At 44.6% G+C, this 19,219-nt stretch overlaps 2 protein-coding genes across 2 annotated transcripts in view; one reads left to right on the forward strand and one right to left on the reverse strand.

The window, feature by feature from the left end:
* Positions 1–385, forward strand: part of eps8l2 (EPS8 like 2) — a 47,786-nt gene extending 47,401 nt beyond the window's left edge. The window contains exon 19 of the mRNA XM_031564642.2: positions 1–385. This exon is cut by the window's left edge and continues 259 nt beyond it. The gene's annotated coding sequence lies outside the window, so the exon portion shown is untranslated.
* A 1,591-nt stretch (positions 386–1,976) lies between these two features.
* fads2 (fatty acid desaturase 2) lies at positions 1,977–15,330 on the reverse strand. Its single transcript, XM_031564643.2, has 13 exons — positions 15,141–15,330; positions 14,109–14,379; positions 13,779–13,889; positions 11,670–11,867; positions 10,804–10,905; positions 9,592–9,717; positions 9,348–9,408; positions 9,160–9,236; positions 8,477–8,574; positions 4,014–4,110; positions 3,676–3,755; positions 3,264–3,389; positions 1,977–2,617 (listed from the first exon to the last, which is right to left on the reverse strand). The coding sequence occupies exons 2-13, from the start codon at positions 14,316–14,318 to the stop codon at positions 2,566–2,568; spliced, it is 1,338 nt and encodes a 445-aa protein (XP_031420503.1). The 5' UTR covers positions 14,319–14,379; positions 15,141–15,330; the 3' UTR covers positions 1,977–2,565.
* Between the last annotated feature and the right edge of the window lie 3,889 nt (positions 15,331–19,219).

Consider the following 19,219-nt stretch of genomic DNA (forward strand, 5'->3'; position numbering starts at 1 on the left):
ATAGATACACATACAGTAGATTCGTTATTTCCCTGTTTTTGTTTTTTGTACTGCTGGCGTCTGCTTTTGTTCACTCTTTAATGGAAATTCCTCTTGTGTGTGTGTGTGTATGCATGTGCTTGTGTCTTTGTGATGGAGAATGAGTGTGTGAGTTCATGTTTGTGCTGTAACAGTATAATAGCTCTTAATGCTTACCGGTTAGGATTCCTACACATATCTTAGAGAAGTACTAGTAAAGAGCAGTCTGTGTTTGTAAAAGTATTTTCTTGTAAAAATGTTTTTTTTTTTTTTTTTTAATGTATATACAGTTCAGATTCTGATGTACATCCCTGGGGCTGATCTTCACCATTGTCATACCAAAATAAATCACTGAGATGGATGAGTGCTTTCTGTGTCTGCGTTTTCAGACACACACACACACACACACACACAGCAACCCTGTGTGTGTTTCTAGTTTTCCCACCAATGCACATTCTTTTTTCAAACACCACCATGTGAATCTATTTAACACCTCAGACACACACACACACACACACACACACGGCAGCCGGTGTGTGTTTCTAGGGCACTGCACTGCTGTAACCTCAAGCATTCAAAGCCACTGATCTTCCATTCAGAGCAAAAGCCCACACAGCGCACACACACACACACAGCGCAGGGTTCACTGGGTGCTTTCCTCTCCTCACACGTACACAGCCTACTTTCCAGTGCGCAACCCAGACACACACACACACACACACACGCCTACTTTCCAGCGCAACCCAGACATGTCTTTAGACACAATCACAGAGACGAGAGGACATGTCTTTATAAACACTCACAGAGACGAGAGGACATGTCTTTAGTTTAGACACAATCACAGAGATGAGAGGACATGTCTTTATATTCAATCACAGAGACGAGAGGACATGTCTTTATAAACACAATCACAGAGACGAGAGGACATGTCTTTATAAACACAATCACAGAGATGAGAGGACATGTCTTTAGACACAATCACAGAGACGAGAGGACATGTCTTTATATTCAATCACAGAGACGAGAGGACATGGCTTTAGACACAATCACAGAGACGAGAGGACATGTCTTTATATTCAATCACAGAGACGAGAGGACATGTCTTTATATTCAATCACAGAGACGAGAGGACATGTCTTTAGTTTAGACACAATCACAGAGACGAAAGGACATGTCTTTAGACACAATCAGAGAGACGAGAGGACATGTCTTTAGACACAATCACAGAGACGAGAGGACATGGCTTTCAGATCAGATCAGATCAGATGAAATGAAATGAAATCAGATGCACCAACCTCACCCGAATGCTTTCTGTCCAATCCGCACCTACTCCCTGCCAGGGCCTATTCCTATTGGCTTTCACAAGCGTTCCTTAGAGCTGCCAGGGCCGATTCCTATTGGCTTTCCCAAGCGTTCCTTAGAGCTGCCAGGGCCTATTCCTATTGGCTTTCCCAAGCGTTCCTTAGAGCTGCCAGGGCCTATTCCTATTGGCTTTCCCAAGCGTTCCTTAGAGCTGCCAGGGCCGATTCCTTTTGGCTTTCAGAAGCGTTACTTTGAGCTATAGAAATTGGGTTGCCAATTAGGTTAAAGGTGATGTGGGGATATGCAAATCTTAACCATTTGTCCGTGGATGATTTACTCTACAAGTATTTGCGTTGCATTTGGAAGGTTGATAACAGCAGCTGATGAATACAACAAACAACAATGGGGATTTCTGCTGTTGTCTAAAACTAGTGTTCAGCTTGTGTTGCTGCTGTTGTGTGTCTGTGTTCATGCAAGAATCCCTGCACCTGCAACTCAGTGCCGTGTGTGTGTGTGTGTGTGTTCTAGTTTGCAGTTAAGGCACACACGATCACAGCCACTTACTTTGTGCTTTCTTGAGGCATGTCACTATGGTAACCCCCCCCCCCCCTCATTTACAGCTGAAACTCTGTCTCAAACACACACAGGGCAATATCCAGTGCTTAGTAATCTTTATTAAACCTGATATCTTGACAGGACAGCCTCACAGTACAAAACACAATGGTTTCACTTGAAATGCTCCAGCAGTGTTTTAGCATTCTATGGTATGTGAGAATGTGTGTGTGTGTATGTGTGTGTGTGTGTGTGTGTGTGTGTGTAAAACACAATTACAGCAAACACAAGAAGAAGAAAACGTAGTACTCAAACTTGTCAACAAAGAGAACCTGTGAGGTACGCCTTCCTTGTACCGTTGAAATTAGCCAACCGATATGTGTGTGTGTGATTGTGTGTGTGTGTGTGTGATTGTCAGCTCAGCTGCATTAGTCAGGAGTCAGATATAAAGTCAGCGATGGCCAAAGATGATCTCTAATGTCATTTTAAGAGGACTATGATGTCATTGGAGTACTTCCTCTTTGTGTTTTAGAGAATGTCATAGTACATCACCGAACACTTAAGTTGTGTTTTCGAGAATGTCATAGTACATCACCGAACAGTAAGTTGTCACACAAAAAAGCAATCGTTTACAATCACGTACTCGTGTCATGCCAGTCGGAGCCATAGGTGAAAGTGTGGAGAAAATGGAGGTTATTTGTGCTGATACGCATCCAGCCAGAGGTCACCAGATTTCTTCAGTGATCTGAAACAGGGAAAAGCACGGAAAACAATTATATTATACAACGCCAAAACAATCAAACTGTCTCACGGCGCCTTACAGAGTCCAGGGCCTAAACACACATGATAGCACCATTCGTTATGTGATGGATGGATTGTGGTGCTCACAAATGCTAACAGTTCAATGAATGTGCTTTTCTGCATTAATAAAGAACCTGTCTGTCTGTACATCTTTCTATCTCTATAACTCTGTCTGTCTGTGCGTCTGTCTGTCTGTGTGTCTGTCTGTCTGTGCGTCTGTCTGTCTGTGCGTCTGTCTGTCTGTCTGTCTGTCTGTCTATCTGTCTGTCTGTCTGCCCCAGGCGAGTACCCCACACACGTGAGTAGGAGGGACCAACTGTGAATAAAGTCTTCAGATCTTTTACTTCAGTCCTAGTATAGACGGTCTCCGCTGTGGGATGCTGCTGTAGTCTCTCCACCTCTACTAACCGTTGTAATAGTAACCTTGCGAGCACACTGTATACCCACTAAGCTGGTCTACAATACTTGTATCTGCCACACGTATGCTAGCATGTTTATCCTGATAGTCTCCCCCCCCCCCACCCCCCTCCATGACATCTACTGACTTCCATGGCCATTGAAGTCGGTAAAACTGACTAATGCTGTCATACCTCACAACGTCCACTAGGCCACGCCACAGCGTCTTCACCTCATACGGGATCCCATGCTTCTCACATAGAGCTTTCACCGATGGGGCGGCACGCCAGTAGTTGTGCCGAGGCATTGTGGGGAAAAGACTTGTGGGTAAAGAAAAAAAGAAAAAACACAAATTATTGTTTGTATGGCACATTACAAGTCACAGAGGTAATGCAGTGTTGAGGTGATGATGTCACAGTAAAGTGTGTTGAGGTGACGATGTCACAGTAAAGAGTGTTGAGGTGATGATGTCACAGTAAAGAGTGTTGAGGTGATGATGTCACAGTAAAGTGTGTTGCGGTGATGTCACAGTAAAGAGTGTTGAGGTGATGATGTCACAGTAAAGTGTGTTGAGGTGATGATGTCACAGTGACACAGTTCTCTTACTGGTGCTCGATCTGGTAGTTGAGGTGGCCGCTGAACCAATCATTGAAGGAGGACTGCTCAACATTGCAGGTTGCCTTCAACTGCCAACAATGAAATATGTCAGAGAAAAACAAATATTAATTAATCTAAATTGTGTTTTCATTTGCATACGTTATTACAGATTTAGCCTTTTTTTACTTTTACGCGGAAATGATGAAGGTCATTATAAAGTCTCCATTCGAAAAGCATCTTCTGCAGATCCACCAGGATGTGGAGGCCTAAGGTAAACGCACCTGCATGGATGTGGAGGCCTTAGGTAAACGCACCCGCATGGATGTGGAGGCCTAAGGTAAACGCACCTGCATGGTGAGCCAGTCCTGGTGTTTGTCATGGTCGATGTCCATGGGGATGTGGTTCATCTGAGTGACCCACACAAACCAGTGGCTCTCCAGAAACCTGCAGTGTACACACAGAACCGACCACACATGTCAGACAAGTGCCGAGCCAATCGTTCTCAGTAGTTGGGATCTTATCTGATTTGTGATTTGGAGGGTTGTTGGGCATTGGGATGCTATCTGCTTTAATGGCTAAGCTAATGCAGCAGTGGCCATCATTGGGATGCTATCTGCTTTAAAGGCTAAGCTAATGCAGCAGTGGCCATCATTGGGATGCTATCTGCTTTAAAGGCTAAGCTAATGCAGCAGTGGCCCTCATAGGGATGCTATCTGCTTTAATGGCTAAGCTATTGCAGCAGTGGCCATCATTGGGATGCTTTCTGCTTTAAATGCTAAGCTAATGCAGCAGTGGCCATCATTGGGATGCTATCTGCTTTAAAGGCTAAGCTAATGCAGCAGTGGCCATCATTGGGATGCTATCTGCTTTAAATGGTAAGCTAATGCAGCAGTGGCCATCTTTGGGATGCTATCTGCTTTAAATGCTAAGCTAATGCAGCAGTGGCCATCATTGGGAGGCTATCTGCTTTAAAGGCTAAGCTAATGCAGCAGTGGCCATCATTGGGATGCTATCTGCTTTAAAGGGTGAGCTAATGAGATACAGAGGATTATGATTAAAGGCTTTCGGGACTTGAGGACTCTCTCGATATAAGTTAATTCCCATTATTGCTTTAAATTTATAAAATAAATGTTATACTCATTACCATGAGTCACACAACAAGCCTTTGGCCCTGAGATAACCTTGATCTCCTTTCATATGCTGGCAGCTTCTAACCAGATCTTTAGCTTAGCAGGTAAAACAACCCATCTTGTCCATTGCCTCAATATACTGTACAATATCTCCATCAACGATGTAATGAATGATATGAACTGTACAATATCTCCATCACCGATGGGAAACCTTCAATATCTCCATCACCGATGGGAACACTTTTGGGGTGATAAAGACCATTGCTGCTGTTTGAGAAGCGTAGACGTGATTTCATGTTGAACACTGCCCTCTAGTGGTCTGCCCTGATCACGCTCTAGCACTGGCAGCGTAGGACCTGCTTTGTCTATGTGGGATTTTCCGAGAACATTGTCAGCTAATTGCCTATACTGTGTATTGAGCTCTGATAGATAATGGGGTTTCTTAGCAGTAGGTAGTAAAACACTGTTACCCTTTCGAGCTGCACTTTCTGCCCGCAGAGACTGAGGCCCTTGATCTACGGCAGCACCTACAGCTTCCTGGTTCCCTGGAGTAACCAGCGCCCCCTGTGGTCACCATGGATCCTTCCTGTGCATAGGGCGGCTGGCACAGGGGTAAACAGCGCCCTCTGTGGTCATAGGGCAGCTGGCACAGGGGTGTGTGTGTGTGTGTGTGTGTGTGTGTGTGTGTGTGAGGGCAGCTGGCACAGGGGTGTGTGTGTGTGTGTGTGTGTGTGTGTGTGTGTGTGTGTGTGTGTGTGTGTGTGTGTGTGTGTGAGGGCAGCTGGCACAGGGGTAGATGCTGCACTCTCTCCTTTGGACCAACGCTCAGGCCTCTCTGCACGCTCGCTGCTTGAGCCCTTGTTTGCAGTTTTCATTTGTGTTGGCAAGCTCTAAATCAATATTCTCCTGCCTCCTCCTCTCCTCCCCTCTCCTCTCCTCTCCTCCCCTCTCCTGCCTTCTCCTCTCCTCTCCTCTCCTCCCCTCTCCTGCCCTGCCCTGCCTCCTCCTCTCCTCTCCTCCCCTCTCCTGCCTCCTCCTCTCCTCTCCTGCCTTCTCCTCTCCTCTCCTGCCTCCTCCTCTCCTCTCCTGCCTTCTCCTCTCCTGCCTCCTCCTCTCCTCTCCTCTCCTCTCCTCTCCTGCCTTCTCCTCTCCTCTCCTGCCTCCTCCTCTCCTCTCCTCCCCTCTCCTGCCTTCTCCTCTCCTCTCCTGCCTTCTCCTCTCCTGCCTCCTCCTCTCCTCTCCTCCCCTCTCCTGCCTCCTCCTCTCCTCTCCTCTCCTGCCTTCTCCTCTCCTCTCCTGCCTCCTCCTCCCCTCTCCTCTCCTCCCCTCTCCTGCCTCCTCCTCTCCTCTCCTCTCCTCCCCTCTCCTCTCCTCTCCTCTCCTCCAAGTGTGCATTCATACCATCAGCCGGGGGAGAAGTAATGTGCCCTCCAGGGGCGGTAAACACTGTGAGCTTGGCATGGGCATCTCCAGGGTGGTAAACACTGTGAGCTTGGCATGGGCACCCAGCAGCTAACTCAGATTCAACATTCAGTCTCCTTCTGCCTTCTTATTTCCTCTCTTTCTCAGGGTTTTCTAAACTCTCTTTGTTTTTCTCCAGAGAACGCATTTCCTTTAAGGCAATAGCCTTAACTAAAAGAGCTGCTTTCTCAGCCTGCTCATCAGAGGCATTGGCATCCATCTTGGCAACTCAGGATCTTTGATAAACTTTGCTAACTTAAAAAAAAGCAACTCAATATTCAACAAAAGTAGTTCTTATGAAGAAAATGCGCACGATTGCTTTTAATGTTTCCCAATTCACATACCGATGCTCCCGGAGTCATTAGGATTCACTTGGGCCTCAAACAAGCCAGAGTGGTACTTTCCTTTGTTCCAGCATCCAGCATGTTACCATGGTAGCCATCCTGAGTAATCTTTTCACCAGTTGTCATAGCGTTGTCAGTTGTCATGGCGTTGTCAGTTGTCATAGCGTTTTCAGTTCCCCCTTTGTTCCCCGGTTTGCTACTGCTGGTGGTTGAGTTTGGAAGGTGTAATAAAATAAGCAATCAATTTCAGCAAGTCAATGCACGTCCGAACGGCACGGTGGAACGGCACACTGTTTGCCCTCTCAGCCAACCCCAGATGCCGTGACTCCCTCTCAGCCAACCCCAGATGCCGTGACTCCCTCTCAGCCAACCCCAGATGTCGTGACTCCCACTTCCTAGCCTTCCTTCCCCTTGGGCTCCACGTTCAGATCCCCTCCAATCCTCTAGGGGGAGCTGGACATTCACCTCTGGCCATTCACACTGGCCATACACACTGACAACAGCAACGAAAGAATAAATATCACCTCAAAACTCAATTTGGCTCCTATAAGCCCTTTCAAATCTATTCTGTATCCAATTGGAGGCCAATGGGAAGGTTTTAGAACTGGAGTAATGTGCTCTGTTCTCTTGGTCCTGAACTCTAGCAGCACACACACACACACACACACACACACACACACACACACACACACACACACACACACACACACACACACACACATAAAGGTTTTAGAACTGGAGTAATGTGCTCTGTTCTCTTGGTCCTACACTCTAGCAGCAGCTTTCTGAATGGGCTGCAGCTGTTTGGGAAGGCCAGTTAAGAGACCATTACAGTAGTGCTTTTGTTTTCCACCCTTGGTCTTTTGGGGGACACCAACCCCCTTGATTCTGTGAAAGACATACAGTATATCTGTGTATTATCTGCATAACTATGGTAATCAATGTTGTTCTGTCGAATATGGCCCAAAGGCAGCATAGAATCTCTATAGATTCGACAGAACAACATTGATTACCATAGAAACAGAAGAGGTCTGAGAACTGATCCCTGTGGAACTCCACATGTCATACCCACTCTACCTGATTCACACCTGCCAATGGTGACACATTCTAAATGAGACCTGGACCAATTAAGGACTGCTCTGGAAAGTCCTACGCAATTTTCCAACCTGTTCAGCAGTATTCTATGATCTGCTTTGTCAAATGCATCACTGAGATCTAGTAAAACTAGAACTGATATTTTACCTGAATCCGTCCGTATTCAGTCGTATATCATTTAACACTTAAGAGCCGGAACACATACGTTTCAGTTCTGTGGTGAGGTCGGAAGACTGATTGGAACCTGTCAAAATGACCTCTTTAGTTAAACAAATTGCTGAGTTGATTTAAAATAACTTCCTCAATGATCTTACCCATAAGAGGAAGATTTGGAGGTCTTGGAGAACTAGAGGTCAGTAGTAGTTTAACACAGAGGCATCCAGAGGCTTAATGGCAGCTATTTTTAGTGACTTTGGGAAAGTGCCTGATAGCAGTGAGCCATTAACTGATTGCTGCAAAACAGTTCTTGCAAGTCAAAAATAGTTAATAAAAAGTCAGACGGCAGTGTGCCGAGAGTGTGCCGGCAGCGTGTCGGTGATGGAGGAGGAAGTATTTGGCCAGTTTGGCATAATTCACCTGCAGTGTGCCGAGACAGAGTGCCGGTGATGGAGGAGGAAGTGTTTGGCCAGTTTGGCATAATTCACCTGCAGTGTGGCGAGACAGCGTGCCGGTGATGGAGGAGGAAGTGTTTGGCCAGTTTGGCATAATTCACCTGCAGTGTGCTGAGACAGAGTGCCGGTGATGGAGGAGGAAGTGTTTGGCCAGTTTGGCATAATTCACCTGACGAAGCTGATGAGAGCGATGGAGCCCAGGAAGCCAAAGAAAGGCACGTAGCACAGGAAGTAACGCAGGTAGTAGGTCATCGACCAGGCCAAGTCCTTCAAGAGAAACAGAGAGAGACAGAGAGAGGGAGGGAAGGAGAGAGAGAGAGAAAGAGAGGGAGAGAGAGAAAGAGAGGCAGACAGAGGGAGAGAGAGGGAAAGACAGACAGAGAGAGAAAGAAAGAAAGAGAGAGAGACAGAGAAAAAGAGAGACAAAAGACAGAGAGAGAGAAAGAGAAAGAGAGAGAGAGAGAAAGACAGAGAGAGAGAGATAGAGAGACAGAAAAAAAGAGAGAGACAGAGAGAGAGAGAGAAAAAGCGAGAGAGACAGAGAGAGAGAGAGGGAAAGACAGACAGAGAGAAAGACAGAAAGAGAGAGACAGAGAAAAAGACAGACAAAAGACAGAGAGAGAGAGAAAGAGAGACAGAGAAAAATAGAGAGAGAGAGACAGAAAGAGATAGAGAGACAGAAAAAGAGAGAGAGACAGAGAGAGAGAGAGAAAAAAAGAGAGAGAGAGAGAGAGAGAGGGAGAGAGAGAGAGAGAGAGGTCTATTGTAATAAGTAGGTATTATCAGACATAAACCAAAGGGACTCCGAGGTTTTTAACAGTTCTATGTGGAACATCTGCAGAGCCCACTCACCACCCAGTCTCTCCGGGAGAACATGGCGTGCATGATCTGGATGTGGAAGTACACGGGGATGAGCAGAGGAGGGCCGACTGAGAGGAAGAAAGAAAGGAAGGAAAAACAGACATAACTTTATATCAAACTTCCTTGAATACCTCAAAATGAGACTTTATTATAAAGGGACAATGTGAAGACTGTCTTACTGAGGAAGAAGTACTGGTGTTGATGATTGTAAGGCAGATACTTCAGCTTTTTTATACCATACTGCAGAGAGAGAGAGAGAGAGAGAGAGAGAGAGGGAATGAAAGAGAGAGATGGAGAGAGAGAAGGAAGGGATGAATATGTATGACCTTTTTATTTAATTCACAATGAATGATGAGTCTCATAGGCTGGGTTCGGTGCCACACATATTGGGTCTCTCCTAACACAAAGGGCTGGGTGATGTACCTCTACAGGTTGGGTCTCTCCTAACACAAAGGCGTGCAGCATGTTCACGTCGGGATCCTTGCTGAAGACGTTGGGCTTGGCGTGATGCTGGAAGTGCCTGTGGTTCCACCAGTTCGCCGAGGCTCCCTGGAGAAATGGGTAGACACACACACACACACAGAGAGAGAGCGAGAGAGAGAGAGAGAAAGAGAGCGAGAGAGAGAGAGAGAGAGATGGGGGGAGAGAGAGAGAAAAAGTATTTTTAAAAAGTCACAACGTGCTCACAAACACATGCACTCACAGACGCAAAGATTTTTCATGTGTTCAAGCATAAATGCACATACACACACGCATGCATATACACACACGCATGCATATACACACATAAATGACATCATCTATCTTTAGTGTAAATCATTGCCTCAGCTTGAAAGGTAAAAAGTTCAGCTATTTCCCTTAAAAGGGCCGTCACACATAAGTACACACACCATTACGAACACACAACGCTGCATACATCACACACACACACACACACACACACACACACACAACTCTACTTACAGTCCAAAACAGGAACACTCACACAGATAACCCAAATATGCCTATGTGGTTAACTTCAAACAGGTAACCTGACTCTAACCCGGCATATAAAAACAACACCATCACCACACTTTCAATATTATTCACTAAACCATCACCACACTTTCAATATTATTCACTATATATCTGATTTCATAATCAATCCTCAGTGGAAAACATTTTCAGTCAAATTCTCCTTCCTGACCTTTAGGTGGTCGATGATAAACACACACACACACACACACACACACATACACACGCTCACACACACACACACACACACACACACACACACACACACACACACACACACATACACACACAAAGAGACACACACGCTCACACACACATGCTCACACACCACACTTTCAATATTACCACACTTTCAATATTATTCACTAAACCATCACCACACTTTCAATATTATTCACTATATATCTGATTTCATAATCAATCCTCAGTGGAAAACATTTTCAGTCAAATTCTCCTTCCTGACCTTTAGGTGGTCGATGATAAACACACACACACACACACACACACACACACACACACACACACACACACACACACACACATACACACACAAAGAGACACACGCTCACACACACACGCTCACACACACACACGCACAATGTGCTTATGCTCCTTCCTCACCTTAAGGTGACCAATGATAAACTTGTGTAGCAGGTGGTTCCATTTGGACTTTTTAAACACGGACAGGTGGCCAAAGTCATGCTGCAACCAGCCAGCTTGTGCCTATAGGGTCAAGGGGTCAAGGTTCAGGGGTCAGGGGCGCATAGACAAACACTATAGAACATTAGACATTACAGAACATTAAACATTATAGAGAATTAAACACTATAGAACATTAGACATTACAGAACATTAAACATTATAGAGAATTACACACTATAGAACATTAGACATTACAGAACCTTAAACATTATAGAGAATTAAACACTATAGAGAATTAAACACTTTGGAAAATTAAAGCAGGTCTATAGCAAATTCAAATCTTTTCAATTATAGCAAATTCAAATCTTTTAGACCTGAGCAATGCTTTAATTCTGAAACCATGGTTTGGTAATGGTATTTCTATTTTAGTTGTATATGTTTTACTCCTGACCCATACCGTACATTTGAACTAAACACAAGATGGGTAGACGGCATTCGAATATAATATCAAACACTCTGGTCTTTCCCCCTACTTTACAGTCACTATGTTACTGTAGTAGCACTTTTATTTTGACACTACAAATGAACTATACAATCCAACTTTAAATAGTTCCCCCTAATAATGTGCCCAGTGAGAATAGATAGTATGACGGTGTAAGTATAACATCAGTGATAACAATGTTCTTGGGGTTAGGATGATGATGATGATGATGGTGATGATGGTGGTGATGATGATGATGATGATGATGATGATGATGGCAATCGTAATGAGGATGATGACAATAATGATGTCGTTTGTTTTGGTTACTATGGTTACAGTGAGTGTGATGCTGCTGGTCTCGTACCTGTGAGGTAGCTAGGAGACCGGCACAGAGGAGGGAGGCGGTCCAGCCCGTGCCGTAGGCCCACACCAGCAGCAGAGCCAGGGCCTCCAGTAGCAGCAGGTGCCCCAGATAGAGGCTGAAGAACAGGGGATCCGCACGGAACAGACCCCTGCTCTCCAGGTCCTCACGCAAGCAGCGGAAATCACTCACCACCTGATCCTGAGACGGAGGACGGAGGGTGAGACAGCGGGAGAGGGAGACACAAATACACAGACAGACAGGCAGACAGACAGACAGTCAGACAGATAAAGGAGAGAGAGACAGCGGGAAAGGGAGACACAAATACACAGACAGACAGACAGGCAGACAGACAGACAGACAGATAAAGGAGAGAGAGACAGCGGGAAAGGGAGACACAAATACACAGACAGACAGACAGACAGGCAGACAGACAGACAGACAGACAGACAGACAGTCAGACAGACAGATAAAGGAGAGAGAGACAGCGGGAAAGGGAGACACAAATACACAGACAGACAGACAGACAGGCAGACAGACAGACAGACAGACAGACAGAGAAAGACATAGGTAGGGAGGGTAAGAGAGATGGTGTTTTTGGCCAAGGGGTGATTAATAAATGAGAATCAAGTTGGAAAAAATGTAATAATAGCACACGCCCTTATTAAAAACCTAGATAACACTACACACACACACACACACACACACACACACACACACACACACACTCAGGGGCTGTTTTTCCTACAGGCGGTATAGGCGGTCGCCTAGGGCGCCACTCACAGGGGGGCGCAAAAAACTGCGCCCAGCAAAAAAAAGAAAAAAAAGAATTGTGTTTTTTTTTTTTGCGCCCCCTTCTATATCTCCAACCAATATTTTGACATAAAAAGAAAATTCTAACATTAGAGTAAAATGAGCCAAAAATCGAAAACGGAAGGGGTACGTACGTCCTTGTTGTTGTCAGAACATGCAAGCACAGTGAGGCGTTTGGTTAGAGTGTTAGAAACTTTGAAGCACAAAATAATGAAGGCAAAAGCCATCCGGGGCGCAATTTAGGAAGAAAAGAAAGGAAGAAGAAAAGAAACGTGCCAAGGAGAAAGGTAAATCCTTAAATCCTGTTCTAGCCTAGAATGAATTCCAGATAAGAAAACGTTCACGAATGCGTGAATTGCCCGAAGCACTTTAGTGGAGTTAAGAAAAGATGTACCTTATCATTGAACGTTTTCCTACTCCCTGTCACATAGTTCTTTAATGATTTTACAGAGGCGGGTATATCAAAAATGATGTCCATTTATTCTACATTATACAAAAAAAGACATGATTAAAATAGGGGCGCACATATAAAGCCAATAGCCAGTGCAACAACACTACACATATCTTACTCGTTGCATAGCACACCCATTAAGGAAGCCAAACACGGCAACTTGTCAATAAGTGAGGAATACTGGTAAAAATCCAAGTGTTGTCAACTTTAGCGAATGGTTTGTATGTAATCTTGCTAGTTAGCTAATGCTAGCTAGCCAGTGACTTGTGACGTTCCTTGTTATTGCCATTCAGTCGAAACATCAGTTCAAGTTCAGCTGTACCGCAATTTGCGTCATTTTGCGTCATAAAAATTTGAGTAATCAAATTTGGACAGCTTTAGTTTTGGTGGAGCGAGCTAGCCAGTTTAATTAGACATGATTCAACTAATCAAGAGCTATGCATCTTGGGATAAAAAAATGTCAGGCTGTCCAAATACACCAAAATGCTTAATAACTACATAATAGCTGTCAGTCTGCCCCAGGGCAGCTGTGGCTACTGATGTAGCTTACCACCACCGGTATGAATGACTACTGGACTCTGTAAAGCGACTTCGGGTATTTAGAGAAGCGCTATATAAGATTGAATTGATTGATTGATTGATAGCTACATTTAACGAATGATGATAATACATACTTTTGTTATATCATTTTAGATTCACTTTTAGAAGACTAAGAAAACACGCCAGGAGTGAAGCTCGCCTAGAGCGCCAAATGTGCTAGGGCCGCCCCTGCACACACTATTAAGAATATTACCCATGGATCCATAAAGTGAGGAACAGGCAATAAATCATCTGGTCCAAACGCTCACCTTCTTTTGACGGTCTTGGCTGGGTTCAGTAGCCGCCAGCTCCCCGATCTGCAGGGCCTTCAGGTACTTCTGCGCGAACCGCAGGTCAGGGTGAAACGCCACGAATGCGTCCTGGACACAAGAAAGCACATCCGATATTTATGACGCCGCAAGTAAACCTCATAACTGCCTCATGCAAGGCCTAAATACTGTAACAAATATCCGAAATGCACATTCAGAGCTCGCCAGTTCACTATTTCATCCAAAGACAAGAGTGTACCAATGGCCCCTGAATATGTACGGCTGCAGACTAATCAATGGAGCACTCATAGACTGATTTTTAAAGTTTACCGTTGCATCTTCCCCCGCGTAGTGGCTGATGACCCGGATGCCGCCCGGATGGCGCTTCACCCAGTCGGTGATGTTGTAGACCTTCCGGTTGATCACCAGCCACTGGTCGCCGCGGCGGGAGTGCTTCTGGATCTCCTCCCAGGTGAAGACGTTCGATCCGCGCCCTCCGTTCTCCGATGCCTGATCGGTCTTTTGACCTCCACGGCCCATCTCCGATCCTCGGCCCACTGAGATATGTCTACAAAGCGCTTTTGGCAGTGTTTCTCTCTCTCTGAAGAATAGAAAATGAGAATTACATAAATAACTAAATAAATACTCCAGACGGGCTACGTCATTACTTTACCTGCGTGGCTGACCACATAGCTGGATGGAGGTTTTCAGAAGCATGAGGGGGCTACTCTACTTTTGGGGACCATTTCCATACTGTAATCACTGACCACACGAACGATGCCGTGACAGACTGTGGGTGAGCATATACATTTCGAAACATATGATAAACTACAGGGGGCTAGATGTAGCCTAGTCTCTGTCTGAGCCTTTTGGATTTTGTGAGAATTCACCTGTTGTGCACGAACAGGAGCTCGTTGGCATCACCCACTCGCACACACACACTGTAGAGCAAACCATTGGCAACGAATCACCTCATGAATAAATGAAATCACATCGAAGGCGAACAGAGAGTAGAGCCTGGTCTCTTTTGAAAGACCAATCTCCTGTATCTAACCGGATCCGCTCTCGGAAGAATATATTATTGATACCAACAGAAACGTTTAAATTAACAGGTCAGTCAGTGTAATTGAAGATTATCTTAAACACAACAAACACTATCAAAGAAATCGTCGATTTATAACAGCCAACAATGTTATTCTGCTTCTGTTGTGTGAAGTTGCCAATCACCTCCCACCTATCATCTCATATTCATATGTAGAGGCCGTTTAATTCAAAGGGTACGGTCAATTTAAAGTATGAATCTAACATTTAAAAAACGTTCAAAACCCATCCCCAGCATTGTGCATCTGATGAAAGACTCACCTTGTTGCTGGCTACTCTCTCACGCCGACATGTCCAGCAACTTGCCTCATTCTCACACTTGCAAATTCCAAACGGATCATTCGAGAGACTCTGGTCCAATCCGCGTTTATCCTCAGCCACTGGGATATTCGCAATTGGTCTAGATGGTCTCACTGAATCTTCCGCTCGTCTGTGTGAGTGTGCGTGTGCGTGTGTGTGTGAGTGGGTGGGTGTCTCTGTGTGTGTGTGTGTCTGCGTGTCTATGCGCGCGCGCGTGTTTAGTTAGGGGGTTATTTGAGGTTAACTACAATAACCACTGAATCAGTAGGCTATATGTTGCCTACCATCTTGCTTATTTGAACTCCCGTGAACTCCGTTTAGTGTGAACTCGTGTGCTAGTGAAGTTACTAGGGCAACGCGTTCATTTCGCGTGCTAATAAAGCGTAGCTGTGTATAGCTGACTAAATGACCTGCCCTGTGGCTGGACATTAGTGTTGTATACTAAGTACTGAAACACCGATGTTACTTGAAACCATGTTCGATTGAACTGTTGAGTGTAGAGTATCTTGGAACAAAGAATTATAATAGTTGAAATTCTAATGGAGTGGCACAACGATGGGGACACGGAGTCCCCAGCCAGCTAGTAGGGAACACCCAGTTAAATCATTGTCTCTCCCACTGCGGTGCATCTGGTATTTCAAGTAGCACCATGCCCGCCGGGATTATGATTGACAGAGCAATGAACCAATCAGTGGCCTTGTCCCAGAAGCGGTCCAAAAATATATTCAATTGGAGACAAAGCAATCAAACATACGCAGAAATACTCAACACCAGTAACTCACATTTGATCAGAATGTGTGGTCTCTGGATTGATAGTTTTGAGGTTGACAAAGTTATTATTATCTGTGTTGAATTGATAGTTTTGAGGTTGATAAAGGTTTTTTTTATTTGTGTTGAATTGATAGTTTTGAGGTTGACAAAGTTATTTTTATCTGTGTTGAATTGATAGTTTTGAGGTTGACAAAGTTATTTTTTATCTGTGTTGAATTGATAGTTTTGAGGTTGACAAAGTTATTATTATCTGTGTTGAATTGATAGTTTTGAGGTTGACAAAGTTATTTTTATCTGTGTTGAATTGATAGTTTTGAGGTTGACAAAGGTAGTTTTATTTGTGTTTTTTTTATTTGTGTTTATTTCACTTTTTGGGGTGAGTTGAGTAGCCTATTGGCTAGCCCCATTTAAAGTGTTAAAGGTACCTGGTATAAACCAACACAAACAGACAGAATGACTGACACACACACACACACACAAACACACACACACACACACACACACACACACACACACACACACACACACACAACTCCCTGTGGTGAGGTCCTACTTTGGTTAGAATTGATTTGAGGTCAAGTCATATTTGCAGCTGACTAAAGACACTGGTGCCTCAATTTGAGCTACATCATCCATTTGAGGTACACACACACACACACACACACACACACACACACACACACACACACACACACACAACTCCCTGTGGTGAGGTCCTACTTTGGTTACCTGTAGCAAAGGTGTACTTGTGTGTGTGTGTGTGTGTGTGTGTGTGTGTGTGTGTGTGTGTGGTTTAGTGGTTTCAGTGGTTTACAGTAGTATCAGATGTACTTAAAAACATACTAAAAGTTTACCAAAATTTTACTCCAAGAAAGGCCCCATTTTCAAAATGGCGGCCTTCAGGTCCATAAAATGACCATTACTCCTTTGTTTACCTCCTAGACCAGGAATACTGGTGCCTGATACATGTTTTGCCCATGTAATATTCTAATTAGTATTTTTGCATGATAGATAAGTGAGTACAAGTGCAAGCATATACATGCCAAAAATAAGTCAAATTCCCCTTAAGTAATTGCATATTTCTCCTTTTTCATATTGTTTTTTCTTGTGTTGGTGGTTTCTGTGGTTCATAACCATTTTTTGTATTCCAATAAAGACTAAATTCATTAGAACTGTGTGGTACTGTAAAGTGAGTCAAAACAGGGCTGCCACGTGAAGGCTCAGTACCGCTAACCCCTTTTCATTTTCTTTGTTTTATTTTTTATATATTTTATTAAACATTTTTTATAAGGCATTTTTTTTTGCCTTTTGTTTTTTATATCGTCACACTCTTCCTCCCATAGAGGTTGATTATAGTGATTCTCACAATCCCCACCTTGACATGGTCCACAAGCAGGCATGCAAGGTAGTCCATATGCCCTGCAACTGCACCGTTGTGTTTTGCAGGCAGTTGTGCAATTACAGTGGATCATCTGCAGGAGGCTTTCTGGGGCAGCAGTCTTACTGGTCATAACTGGCAGGAACCGGTTGTCCACCAGTTTCCATCCCCAATCCACTGTGTTCATGTCACCTTCCTTTCCAATCCACACCATGATCTGGAAGTAAACTCTTTGGCAGTGGTATTTGGTTGCGGACTCAGTTGGAGGCAGACGTTCTGGGGCAACAAATGATTTGGCGGTAACGATTTTCTTGCTAAAAAGGTTGTAGCGCAAAGAGGCAAGTGAATCTGTACTCTTTCCGCCAAACAACACTGCCATTGCCTTGGTCCCATGGTCCTCTATGACATTCCTTGCTTGATGTGGGAGCAGAAACACATTTGCACAGGACTGGATGGTTGACTCACCACAAGTTTCTGGAATGCTGTCTGTTTGCCAACACTAAAAATGCGTGTCGTATCACATCCTGTGAAGGCGTGAATAAACAGCAACTGGGAACACAAGTTTCAGGACTTGTTTCATCTCACTGATGTTGTACACTTTAGTAGCTTTGGACTTTAGAGGCCTCTATTTTTCGTCCCAGCATAGTAGGGGAGAAGAATGAGTAAGTCTGTATCCTCCCCTATCAAGGTTGTGGGCTGATGTTCTGAGGCCTTGACTGCAGCTTTGACAATGTCCACGTCTGCATCACCTGATGCATTGATAACAGAGCAGCCCTTCTTCTCCAGCTCCTCGGTCGTACGAAGTCCTTGTTTGTTGCAAGATCTGGAAAGGAAATCATCCTTTCTTCCCACAAACTCAGTCTCTGCATTGCACTTAACAATGGGGTGAGTGTTTTCACCACGTCTCTGATGCGTATTGTCTTTGATAGATGGACCTTCTCTATAACCATCAAAAACGACAGTTGCTTTACCATAAAGGCGTATGGTAAAGTCTGCATATGACTGTGCAATGGCACCGTAACTGTCACCCGTTTTCCATGCCAAGCGGTGAACCAGGGAACCACCATCAAGAACATAATGCTCAGTTGGTGGGATGGAATCCAGGACCGTTTTGTTAGATTTCTTGCTTGAGAACTCACTGACTGCCTGTGCTAGTTGGGGCTTGTTGGCTTTACGGAAGATTTCCTTGCCTTCTAACAGGGCTGCAGGAAATGTGCAGCGCTCATAGCTCATTACATCTTCCAGTGAAAACTGCCCAGTTTTCGACATGATCAGGAACCGTTGGAACAGCAAAGCAGGATCAATGGTTCGGTCTTGGGCAACTTTGACGGTGGAGTCATCTGCAAGGGTTTTTGCCCGGTCTTTCCGTTTGAAGGATATTCCAAAAACAGGTTTTCCAATCATCTTTTTAATGATCTCATTGCCAACAGTCTCAAACTCATGCACATTCACCTCCTTTTTGGCAACAACACCAGTTACAATGTTTCTCAGAGATGGGTCTGGAGAGAATGGTGTGCAAGTGCTAAGCTTTTCCTTGATCTTTTCTAGATCAGAATGATCTCTTTTCATCCTTGCTTCTGAGGATTCTTGGTGCTGCTCGCTGGTCGTGTAGGTGAGGTCATTGAATTCCTGCATGGCATTGTTGTATTCAGATGAGATGGGTGTAGACATGGTCCACAATGCTCGCATTTCTTCAGTCATTCCACTTCCATGGGTCAAGCCTCCACTGCTTTTCAAGGATCGCATCAATGTCTGCTCGATGACAAGGTCAGAGCTAAGGCCTGCCCAGTACTGGTTGCTGCGGTGGATCACATGGTGCATCTTTCAAGATCCTGTACGATCTGCTTTGATCAGAGCTCGGGTTGTCTGCAGCATCTTCTGATAGTTTACC

The sequence above is a fragment of the Clupea harengus genome, chromosome 3, assembly GCF_900700415.2.
Source record: "Clupea harengus chromosome 3, Ch_v2.0.2, whole genome shotgun sequence".
NCBI classification, from domain to species: Eukaryota; Metazoa; Chordata; class Actinopteri; order Clupeiformes; family Clupeidae; genus Clupea; species Clupea harengus.

Coding starts and splice junctions, on each gene's coding strand:
- fads2 (XM_031564643.2), bottom strand. CDS start 14,318: ATGGGCCGTGGAGGTCAAAAGACCGATCAGGCATCGGAGAACGGAGGG. Junction 11,868..13,778: donor GCCAAGACCGTCAAAAGAAG/GTGAGCGTTTGG, acceptor CCTCCGTCTCAG/GATCAGGTGGTGAGTGATTT. Junction 2,618..3,263: donor GGCCTAGTGGACGTTGTGAG/GTATGACAGCAT, acceptor TCCCTGTTTCAG/ATCACTGAAGAAATCTGGTG.